General features: G+C 63.9%; 2 protein-coding genes across 4 annotated transcripts; both read right to left on the bottom strand.

Annotated features, from left to right (window-relative positions):
- Positions 1-1,109: 1,109 nt before the first annotated feature.
- Positions 1,110-5,300, bottom strand: PYCR1 (pyrroline-5-carboxylate reductase 1). 3 transcript variants are annotated; one of them, XM_037068852.1, is made up of 8 exons: positions 5,015-5,300; positions 4,785-4,905; positions 4,508-4,578; positions 3,679-3,858; positions 3,249-3,470; positions 3,005-3,097; positions 2,707-2,870; positions 1,110-1,968 (listed from the first exon to the last, which is right to left on the bottom strand). In XM_037068852.1, the coding sequence occupies exons 2-8, from the start codon at positions 4,849-4,851 to the stop codon at positions 1,821-1,823; spliced, it is 945 nt and encodes a 314-aa protein (XP_036924747.1). In that variant the 5' UTR covers positions 4,852-4,905; positions 5,015-5,300; the 3' UTR covers positions 1,110-1,820. The 3 variants fall into 3 exon arrangements, with proteins under 3 accessions (XP_036924747.1, XP_036924761.1, XP_036924752.1); XM_037068866.1 differs by having other exon boundaries at positions 5,065-5,300; XM_037068857.1 differs by lacking the exon at positions 5,015-5,300 and having other exon boundaries at positions 4,785-4,915.
- A 3,352-nt stretch (positions 5,301-8,652) lies between these two features.
- Positions 8,653-10,191, bottom strand: MYADML2 (myeloid associated differentiation marker like 2). The gene has a single exon (XM_037068882.1). The coding sequence runs from the start codon at positions 10,039-10,041 to the stop codon at positions 9,118-9,120; it is 924 nt and encodes a 307-aa protein (XP_036924777.1). The 5' UTR covers positions 10,042-10,191; the 3' UTR covers positions 8,653-9,117.
- Between the last annotated feature and the right edge of the window lie 766 nt (positions 10,192-10,957).

Raw genomic sequence — 10,957 nt, 5'->3', positions numbered from 1 at the left:
TTCTGAGCGGACCCGGGGGAAGGGGACAAATGACAGGAGAAACTGCAATGCGGCTTCTCAGGGGCTGTCCTAGCCACCCCCTCCCCCCTCCCGCCCGTCAGGGGAAAACCACCCCTTGGCCTGGGTGCTCCGGATACGTATATTACAGACGCCCCGTTGCGGGGGTAGGCGGGGCCACGGGGAGCTTCGTCAACGTCGGCGGCAAGGGGCCTCATCCTGCTGTGGCCATGCTCTGCATCTGGTCATGAGTTGTGCAGACTTAACCCCCTTGCCCCACAAAGGGTTCTGACCTTCGGCAGCTCCTCCGATATTGCGGGCCTCCAGTGAGGGGTACTTTTATGTGTCCATGTGACTGGGACGCCCAAATATTGGGCCAGATACGCTTCCTGTTTCCGTGAGGGTGTTCTTGCAGGACAGTTACATTTAAATTGGTGGATTTCAGTGGATCTCCCTCCACGATGTGGGTGGGCCTCGCCCAATCAGCTGCGGGCCCAAACTGCACAGACAGGGAGCCTCCCGGGAGAGAGAACTCCCCGTCTTCAGACCCACCAGCAGGCCAGCTCTCCCTGCCCCCTCGTCGCTGAGCCGGATTGCCAGCTGCCCAGGTGCCCATCCTGCCCGCTTGTCCTGCAGAAGGGACTTGCTAGCCTCCATGGCTGCACCAACCACCTCCTTGAAACAAATCTCTTTATGTGCATACTAATACCTACTTCCACATCCTGCTGGTTGTTTCTCTGGGGAACCCTAACATAGCTAGTCCCCTAGGGCCCTCCTGCCTGTGCTTGCATGAGTTAAACAGACATGTGCCCCTACTAAGTCAGGAGGTCTGGAGGATGTAGAAGCTGGTGCGCTTCTCACAGCAGGGCAGGCCCAGCCCAGCCTGTGGTGCCAGCTTCCAGTGCCCAAGGCCTGAGAGGCCGAGCCTCTCCCCAGAGGCTCCATCTGCTCAGCTCGGCAGGCTCCCCTTTACTCCCCACCCCCAGCCTGGCTGCCTGAGAAGCAAGGGCTCTGGGCCATGGGCTAGGCTGGGCCCAGTGCTTACCCCCAACAGCAAGGACCTTCTGGGGCAGCTGGGGGTGCCCCTCCACACGTGGTGACAAAGTTAGAAGTTAGGGCACTGGACTGGGAAGAAATTTATTTAATCTAAAAGGTCAGGGGACAAGTGACAGCATCTGTGGGTCAAATCAGGAATGGTGGACAGTGACCGGAGTATCCTGGCGACCTTGGAAGTCCAACTGTGTGGGGAGCCGTTTCTCAAACGTCCAATGGGGTAAGGGGTTGTGGGCAGCTGGCCAAGGGGAGCCACAGTCCCTTTCACTCCAATCAGGGTGCACGGGACCCTCTGGCCCTTCCCACCCAGAGGAAGGCACTCCCATCCCATGAGTGGAGGGTGGGGAGGCGGCAGGCATGGGCCAGGGCTCCCTCCTTGGCCAGGATCTTTGGGAGGGGAGATCAGGAACCTTTGTGCTCAGGAAGAGGCCAAACCCCAAGCCAGCTGACTCCAGGATGTGAAACCCTTTCTGAGCCCCCAGGAGGTAGGTGGGCCTGACTTGGTTTGGGGGCAGAAGAGGGGGGAGACTGAAGTCAGAGGTCCATCCCTCTCGTGGGCCAGGAGGCACTCAGGGAGATTCCCACTAGGAAGTGACGTGCCTCCCTGGCTATGACCCTGGCTGACCGAAGCAGACCAGAGCCAGGGGCAGTGGGCCATCACAAGGACACAACACCCCGTGTGGCTTGGGCCTAGAGACACTCAGCGCAGACCTCCAAGCCCAGGAGAGAGAAGGTGGAAGGAAGCCTGGAGTATCCGCAAGTGGGACATCTCAGCTCTTCTTGCCCACCGGGGCCCCGCTGCGGGGAAGGAGCTGGGAGTGGCCCGAAGCAGGGGCATCCAGCTTCACCTTGTTCAGGACGGTCTTCTTAATGGCAGCTGGTGAGACCGTCTCCTGGTCAGCCATGGACTGCAGTTCCCTGGTGGGACAGGAAAGGGGGTTGGGCGCAGGGCTCCGCCTGCCCCCCTGAGCCCGAGTGTCCATCCGTGCAGGAAGAGAGACAGGTTCACAGGTTCACAGCTCCCAGCACCTGCCAGCCCAGGGCCCTGCATCTGCACTTCTCTGCCAGCCACCCTCCCCTAACCTGCTGTCTGGCTCGCTCCCACCTTATTCAGATCGGCTCAGAGCTGCCAAATCTAGAGTCCCCAGCTCTGAGCCCAGGGCGTGTCTGGGTTGTCTCCCTGGGGGCTGGAGCCAGGAAAGCAGCTCTGTGCCCTTGACTCACAGTTATGCAGTGGCACTTGGAGGGGCCTGGGGGTCGGGACTGGAAGGAGAGCCCAGGGGGCGAGAAAGATGCCTGTCCACTCTCAGGCCCTGAACTAGGGACAGTGACGCCAAGCCTAGACACCAAAAGTTGCCCCTGCTCTGGCTTTGTTTCAGCTCTTGCAGAGCCAGGGCGGCAGGCCGCCTCCTGCTTGTGTACCCGCTTAATCTTCCTGGCCAGGCCAGGAGGCAGGGGTTATCATCCAGCCCACAGAGGTTCCCTGGCAGGACGATGGTGGGGAGCACCACAAACCCCACCCTGGGGGACCTCAGGGCTCTCCGTGCCCCACTCACTACCAGGCCAGAGTAAGTGACTAAGCAAGCGTTGAGCAAGGCCGAGGGCCCCTGTGCATAGAGGCAGGTGCCGGAAGCAGGCAACAGCGGGGGGGCCCACCATGTCCGGACGCAGGAGGCTTCCACAGCATTGATGAGCAGGGAGCGAAAGCCCCCACTCTCCAGCACGTGCAAGGCGTGAATGGTGGCCCCTCCCGGAGAGCAGACATTGTCCTTGAGCTGGCCTGGGTGCTGCTCCGACTCCAGCAGCATCTTGGCAGCCCCCTGCAGACAGAGAGGTGCCAACAGCTATGAGAGCACCTACCTGCGTCCACAGGCCACTCACTGACCCTCCTCCACTCACCCATCCCTGTGTACCAGCCTTGCTCCCCCACCAGAGGGTCTGGAAAAATACTGACCAGCAGGGCCTGGGCCCCGAGGCGGACTGCCAGGCGCCTGGGAAGCCCCATCTTCACACCCCCGTCAGCCAGGGCATCGAGGGCAGTGAACGCCTGTGGGGAGAAGGGGCCTCAGACACCGTCCCAGGCTTTTTCTCCTCGGGGCAATGGCTGCCCAGAGCAGGGAGGAGGGTGAAGGATGGACAGACGTGCCCTGAGGCCCTCCCACCGCAGCCAGCCGCTGCCTGCCATCCCCAGTCCTCACGTAGGCTGGGCCGCTGCCACTGAGGCCCGTGACGGCGTCGATCAGGTCCTCCTCCACCTCCGTGCAGAACCCCACGCTCCCCATGAGCTGCTCCAGCAGCCTGCCGTCGTCCACTTGGGCGTGGGTGCCCATGGCGTACACAGTGGCCCCCTCCCGCACCACGACCGGCGTGTTGGTCATGCAGCGGATGATTTTGGGGGCTGGCTGGAACGCTGTCAGCTTCTGGAGGAGAAACCAGCTGTGTATCCATTGCAGCCCCACGCCCCACAGGTTGTATTGGGTGGAAGCGTGAGCACCCTTCCTACCCAGCACCTCCTGAGTCCTCGGGGTGCAGACCTGAGGCTCCGAGGGGGCCGGAGCTCTGAGCCCTCTGCAGTGCACACTGCCACCCCCTCCCCAAACCCCACAGGCCTGGACCCGCCACACCCACCTTCTCAATGGAGCTGATGGTGACCCCGGCCGCACAGGACACCAGGATGTGCCGGTCCTCGATGTTGGCGCCGATCTCGTCCAGGATGAAGGGGATGATGTGGGGCTTCACCGCCAGGAAGAGCACGTCACTGTGCTGCACAGTCTCCTTGTTGTGGGGTGTCAGGCTCACCCCCATTTTCTGTGGGGAGCGACGAGGCAGGCTCAGCCTGGCACCATAGCCTGGCCCCACTGAGCCGAGGGCCGTCCTGTGGGCCAGCACGGGGCTGCGGGGGCTGAGGCATTAGGGGCTCTGCAGGAAAAGGGGCTGTGACACCCCCAACCACCTTTCCCCTCCCAGAGGGCAAGAAGCATCCTGGTCTTGAATGTGTTCCTTTGGCAGAGAGAAAAAAGACATGGCGTCCGTGTCACAGCCTTGGCCTGCCCCACCACGGGCTGCGGCCCCATCCAGCGATGGTCGCCTGCCCCACTCCTGGACCCAGAGCCCTAACTCAGCTGTGGCAAACCGAAGCTGTATCAGCCCCAGGCATGTCTGGCCTGGCCCCACACTGTGGCCCCGTCTGCCTGGCCCCCAGAGTACCCCATTCCAGACCAGCAACCCCTCCCCAGCAGCTGCACATATGCCTGTGACCAGGTCCTGATATCAGAGCTGGGCCTGAGACGCTCTAGCTGAGGCCCCTCCTCTCACTGGGGTGGGGGACTGTTTCATGGGGCCTGGGCCAGCCACTACTTCTAGCCCTCCGGGGTCAAGACTGTCACAACCCACCTCCCAGTGTCAGGCACACTGACTGGCCCCTGCAAGGACAGCTGCCCTGTCACCCCTCACCTACCCTGAGTGCTGAAACCGTGGCTAGGTCCATGTCTGGAGAACTGGCCATTATCTTGTGGGCAGCTAGGACGCCTGCAGGAAGCAGAGTTCCTCCCTTACCCACATTCCCAGGAGGAGAGTCACAATCCCACCGCCCAGGGTAAGAGTGACCCTCGCCCTGCCCCACCTCAACTACCTTGGGGGGCAGGTTTTCCAACCCCCGCCCCTTCCTTCCCCATACGACAAAGGAGTAACCGCTCACCCTCTGCTCTGGGTCCCCTCATGGCCACGGGGCCTACCTGCTGCTGTGAAGCCCCTGGCCAGGGCAAAAGCCAGCTGGCCGGCCCCGATGAAGCCCACGCTCATGGTGTCGCGGGCGCGCCCACACTCTCAGCCCTGGCACTTTCTCTGCCCGAGCAGCTGCGGGAGGAGACGGGGCAGGATCCCGAGCAACAAGTTAGGGGGGCAGGGCCAGGCCTGGCCACCGCACCAACGGCCGGCGCCCCTCACCCCGTCCACTCTAATTCACCCCTTGGCGGCTCAACAGCCCCGGGCCGGGTAACTGCTCGGGTCTCCCACCTGCAAGAGCGTCCCAGACACCGGGAGACGGGAGGAGGGCGCCAGCCCATAGACCGGGTCGCTGAGCCGCGGCTGGCGACGGACCGGCGCCCGGAGGCCTCCCCAGGGGCAAGACCCTGCTGTCCTAGCACCCCACCGCCCGGTGCCGGGGGACAAACGCGCGCAGCCCGGCAGCACCACCCACCCGCCGGAGCCGGACCCCAGCCCTGGCCCAGTCACCCAGCTCCCGCCGCCCCCCAACCACCGCGCGGCGTCTGCCACGCGGCATCCGCGCCCCGCCGGCCCCGCCTCCGACTGTCCAGCCAATCCACAGCGCGGCCGCCCGGGCGCCGGCCAATCAGAGGCTGTCCGCGGCACAGAGGGGGGTTGCATCATCCGCTCGCCCGGGCCCCCCCGCCCCCGCTGGCCCCACCGGGTCGCCCCACGGGGTCTCCCCAGCGCTTGCCGCACGGCAGACCCAGAGACCCCCCTGCCCCCACCCTCGCCCCCCGGATCCACGCCTCCAGAAACCTCACCCCGAACGCGCATCCCTTAGGACCTCAGTCCCGTGGGCCCTCGCCCCCCCCCCGCCCCCGCCCCCCGCCCCGGATCCGGGCCCGGGACCCTACGAGGGGACTGAGGACGTGGGGTGGGTCGGTGGAAGTGAGGTTCTCAAGGAGAGGTCCTGGGCGGGAACACCACACGCAGGGCCCTGTCGTGCGGCACACGGACACAATGTGTCAGGCTGGTGTCCACCGCCGCGTGGCAGGCGCTGGATGTGAGTCCAGACCTGTTAGTGACACGATCACGTCTGGAGGAGCCCTGCTGGGCAGAATTTTTCCCTGCTTGCTTTCTTGGGTTGAGAGGGGGCGGGTGGGGAGGGAGGTTAGAAACAATTTGCCAAATGGAAACATTTAAAATGTATCACAAGTTTGATACTGTATCTTCTTTAGGTGTTTGGAGTTTTTTTTGTTTTGTTTGTTTTTACCAGGAGGTTTGACAACTGGAGGGAGAGCCCAGCCTTCTCAGACCCGCAGGCATCTGGGACTTCTGGGTCATTTCCTGAGGCCCCTACTTGTCCCACTTGGATTTCTCCTCCACAGGTCTCCTCGGGTCCAGGCCCCCTTTGAAAGTGGCCCGACACGCCCACTAGGCCTGTTGCCATGTCAACGGGTCTGGGGAAGTTTGCAGGGAACAGGCGTCCGTCACTTTCCCCCAAGGGACTTTCTCAGGGCTCACGAGAGCTGAGTGGGGATTTGGTTTGGGATAGCTGGGGGGGGGGGGGGGTGTGTTCCAGTCAGCAGCAGGGTTAAGGCGAAGCAAAAGTAAGTGATCCAGCCCTGGCTGGTGTAGCTCAGTGGATTGAGCGCAGGCCTGCGAACTACACAATCACGGTTCGATTCTCAGTCAGGGCACATGCCTGGGTTGTAGGCCAGTTCCTTCCCAGCAGGGGACTCACGAGAGGCAACCATACATTGATGTTTCTCTCTTTCTCTTCCTTTCTAAAGATAAGTAAATAAAAATTAAAAAGAAATGTAAGTGATCCTGGTGGACAACCCACCCCCCCGGCAGGGGCGGGGGAAGCGGAGCTGCCGTGTTGCCGTGTTTGATCGGTTCTGCACATTAGACGACAGGCTGCCCTAAAACACGCTGGTGCCCCGGAAGCCGAGACGGTTCGTCCGCACGGCGACCACCACCCGAGCCTTTGTACTGATCACGTCCGTGGCAGAGTTCCAGGCCTTGGAGCGGCATCTCTCCTGGCCATTAGTCCTCGCCCTCCCAGGGAGGGGCTGCTCTGAGAAGTGGCCTGGCAGGAGCCGGGGGCTCCCCCCACTGTCCCTAACTGGGGAACGGAACCGTCCTCTTCAAAACCCACTGACTTTCCAGCAACAGCAGCAAGTGGCTCCCTTGTCCACAGAGAGCGCTGGCTTCCCCAGCACCTCCCAGGCCCCACGACAGCCCCGGTCCCCTCCCTGCTCTGTCTGCCCTGTGGGCTCTGGAAATTCCGTGTGTGTGCAGAGCTGGGCTCGGAGGGCCTCTGGACGGTGAGGAAATGGGGAAATTAGTGCAGATCTCTCTCCTTCCAGGAGTGTGGCTAGAAAAGGAAGGACAACTGGTGTCCAGGCCCCGCTGCAACCCGGGAAGGGGGTGGCCCATATGCTCCTTTGTCACCTGGAAATGGACCCCCAACCACAACCTCCCCTCAGTGGGTGGGGTTTCTCAGGACACCCCAGGACATGGGCTCCCACCCCCTTTGAGGATCTGCCTGGCACACCTGCCCCGGCTGTGGCTCCTGGTCTGAGTGCCTGCCTTAGTGGGCAGGGACCTGATTTGTCTCCCACTCTGCGGGCTGCCAGCTCAGGGCCCTTGGAGCCCGTGCCCCAAACCGGCCTGGGCTCCACCGCCCACTCCAGGGCTCCGTACCCCTCTGCCCACCACTGTGCTCGGGGACCCAGAAACCCCTGTGGGGGGCAGGGGGTGGGGGGTGGGGCATGCTGAGCACCGCTGGGATTGGGGCAGACAAGCTTGGCCTCACCCCACTCTTCCATTCTCCTCACCGAGGGAGAGGAGACCAACTGCCCCTTCCTCGGAGGCTGTCCCCCCACCCCAGAGTGGCCTGGGGCCCGATGGCTGCCGCCCTCCAGCAGGTGGGGTGGCCCAGGAGGTGCCAAGACAGCTCGCCAGACCAGGGCGTGAATCAGCATCAGCATTTATTTCCTGCTCAAGGCCTTGCACCAGTCCGGAGGCTGAGGGGCCGCTGGGCTCAGAGGTGGCCAGCAGGCTGCCCCGGGCAGGCCCAGACTGGGCTCTTGAATGGGAGAAGCTGTCTGGAGCCTGGCAGACNTTCCATTCTCCTCACCGAGGGAGAGGAGACCAACTGCCCCTTCCTCGGAGGCTGTCCGCCCACCCCAGAGTGGCCTGGGGCCCGATGGCTGCCGCCCTCCAGCAGGTGGGGTGGCCCAGGAGGTGCCAAGACAGCTCGCCAGACCAGGGCGTGAATCAGCATCAGCATTTATTTCCTGCTCAAGGCCTTGCACCAGTCCGGAGGCTGAGGGGCTGCTGGGCTCAGAGGTGGCCAGCAGGCTGCCCCGGGCAGGCCCAGACTGGGCTCTTGAATGGGAGAAGCTGTCTGGAGCCTGGCAATGGCCCATTGGGCCCTGAAGGTCAGCACCCAGGCAAACGGACACTTGAGCAGATGGAGGTGCTCGGCCCCCAAGCACCTGGGAAGCACCTGGTGCCCAGGCTCTGAGTCCCAGTAGTGGCCCCAGGCCACCCTTGCCCGGGCCGGCAGCAGGCCCTGCAGAAGCTGCTGTGTGGGGGCCAGTGGTGGGGGGCTGCCCGCATGGGAGCCAGCTTCTCCTCAACATACTCTTGGCAATGCTGCTGGCCTCTGGGCGCCCCTGCAGGCCACCTTCGTCCTCTCCAGCTGCTGAGGCCGCCCTGAGTGACCACACAGTCCTGGCTCTGCTTCCCACGTCCATGGCTGGTGGGAGGCGTGTGCGCTGGGGTCCTGATTCTGGCTCTTTCTCTCTGAGCCGGCACAGACCCCAGCAGGGCCCTGCTCGGATGGCTGCCCTTCCAGGGTGCCGGGGCTGCCCCCCAAAGGCTGGAGGAAGGGCCAGCCCCCACGGCTCTCCACCGGCATAGCTCTGCCTCTCTCCCAGGCTCCCTTCCATCCCGTCCCCACACCTCTGGGAGCTGTCCCCTTTTCAACAGTCGGTCACCCAGCCCAAATGTGGGCTGCAGACACTGACAGACACCTGGGGCCACCTAAATCCCAGCCTTGGTGAGCCCATGTGCAAAGTGGGTCACCGCAGCACCTGCCTCTTCCAGCGACCACCACTGTGCCAGGGAGGGCCAGGGACAGGAGAGACAGACGGAGACAGGGAGAGACAGAGACAGAGAGAAGAGCTGGGAGCTGCCGGCAGAGGCCCCTCTGGTGTCCTGCTCAGGGCCTCCGGCCGCTCTTTCCCCCAGCCCATCCCTCCTGAGCTGAGGGCCTCCCCTGGCTTCCTCTCTCATGGCACCTGGCGCCTTGCAGAGCAGTGGCGGGTGGCCGGCTGCCCAGGGGGGCTACAGGGTGGGCACGAAGCGGATCCTCTGGGAGTAGGCGAGGTCGGCAACATAGAGGAGCAGGTTGACGTAGGTGAAGGTGGCCACCACCAGCTGGCTGTCCCAGGGGCAGCTGCCCCGGGGGCAGTCGGGGGGCCTCCCGGGCTCGCCGTACTTAGGGTCGAAGCAGAAGACGGGCCAGATGACCGCAGCACTGAGGTACAAGAGCACAGCCAGGAAGGTGTACACCACCACCACTCGGTCGAAGGGGCAGCCCAGGCCGCCAGTGTGGCCCATCACGCTCAGAGCCACCACGGCCACCGTGGCCAGGAAGCACAGGCTGTAGACAGCCACACACCACTGTGTGGCCACGAAGCGCGCGTAGTGGCTGTCATGGACCAGTGCCCCGAAGATGATGCAGGCCACAAAGGCCTGGACGATCTTGAGGAGGCCAGACACGGTGGCCATGTAGCTGGCCACCTGGCCGGGCCGGGCCCGGGTCAGGGCCACCTCCGCGGCGTAGGCCAGGAAGAGGAGTCCGGCGAAGACGCTGGCCGCCAGGCGGAAGTCCCTGGCCGCACAGCCCTCGGGCTCGGGCGGGCACTGCAGCCTGGTGAAGTACAGCGGGTAGATGACGGCGGCTGTGGCCGACAGTAGTGTGGCCAGCATGGCGAAGGCCGCCGTGAAGTTGCCCCAGGAGAGGCGCAGACAGCCGTGCAGCCGGGTGAACTCGCAGGCCACCACCAGGGCTGAGAGAGCGAAGCAGAAGCCCCAGGCGGCCATGCAGAAGGTGCCCTGGACGCCTGCAAAGCCGCCGCGGTGGGCCACCAGGCTGAAGGTGGTGCAGCCAAAGGCCAGCTGCAGCGCGCGGGCCGTGCCCACTGGTGAGGCCACCGCGCCCAGGTGCAGGTACCCACCCCCGGGGGGCTCCAGGGTGCTGCCCATCTTACTGGCCACTCCCTTGCCTCACACGGCGCCTGGTGGCCCGGGGTCCTGCCGGGCTGCGGCCCCTGTGTCTCCTTCAGCTGCCCCGTCAGGTGCTGGCAGCCGGCAGCGGCAAAGGCAGTGATGCGGTGACACTGCGGCAGGCGACCTCTCTGCTGCTTGTGTGGGGAGAGCCAAGGGCCCCCCCCACCCCGTGCTATAAATAGGCGGCTGTGATCAGAGGCTGGAACATCTGACCCCTGTGTCCGGGCCAAGCCCCTGCCTGGGTCATTAACCCCTGGGCTGCAGGCCCCACCCCCACCACAGCACCTGCAACTGTCTGTCAGCAGCTCCCCAGCCCGAGGGGGCGGGGGCGGGGGCGGGGGGGAGCAGAGAGCAGAGCTCAACCAGGTTCCTCCCAGTCCCTTCAGCTCCAGCAGCCTCCTGGGCTCTCGCCTGAGAAGGGGGAGGGTTCGGGAAGGGGGTCCCTTCCTGCCCTTTCAGAAGGTGGGTTTGCCCAGGGCCAAGTGGTTCCAGGACTCCGTTGTCACTGTGCCTGGGGCCCTCGCTCAGCTCTCTTCCTGGAGAGATGGGGGGGCAGGGAGGGGTCCCTGGAGAGCCGATGCCCCCCTTCTTCCCATAGGCCCCCACCTGGCCTGGGGTGGAGTTATAGTTGTTCTTTGGGAGGGAGTACTATGGGGCTTCTTGCTTGTCCCCATACTAGACATGTAAAAAACCAGAAAAACCCGACTCCCCACAGTTTTTAGGCTACAATATTAGTAATGTATGAAGTGTCTTTAAGAATGACAAATTCCTTCCCGAATGCGTGAGCCGGGTGTGCCCCACCGGCGCAGGAGAAGACGCAGAGTGGTCCCTGTGGCCCTGTCACTCCGTCCGGCCCCTGTGAATACCTCCTTGTGCCTGACTACATGGCTGT

The sequence above is a fragment of the Sturnira hondurensis genome, unplaced genomic scaffold (assembly GCF_014824575.4).
Source record: "Sturnira hondurensis isolate 20B ecotype Veracruz unplaced genomic scaffold, ASM1482457v3 Scaffold0001221, whole genome shotgun sequence".
NCBI lineage: Eukaryota > Metazoa > Chordata > Mammalia > Chiroptera > Phyllostomidae > Sturnira > Sturnira hondurensis.
Note: the sequence above shows the minus strand (reverse complement) of the source record. Positions and strands in the feature narration are given on the sequence as shown.

Excerpts from the sequence above, each read along its gene's own strand:
- PYCR1 (XM_037068852.1), bottom strand. The coding sequence starts at position 4,851 with ATGAGCGTGGGCTTCATCGGGGCCGGCCAGCTGGCTTTTGCCCTGGCC. Across the intron at positions 3,098-3,248 it reads GTGGCAGCGGCCCAGCCTAC|GCGTTCACTGCCCTCGATGC; the intron begins GTGAGGACTGGG and ends TTCTCCCCACAG. Across the intron at positions 2,871-3,004 it reads TCGGGGCCCAGGCCCTGCTG|GGGGCTGCCAAGATGCTGCT; the intron begins GTCAGTATTTTT and ends CTCTGTCTGCAG.
- MYADML2 (XM_037068882.1), bottom strand. The coding sequence starts at position 10,041 with ATGGGCAGCACCCTGGAGCCCCCCGGGGGTGGGTACCTGCACCTGGGC.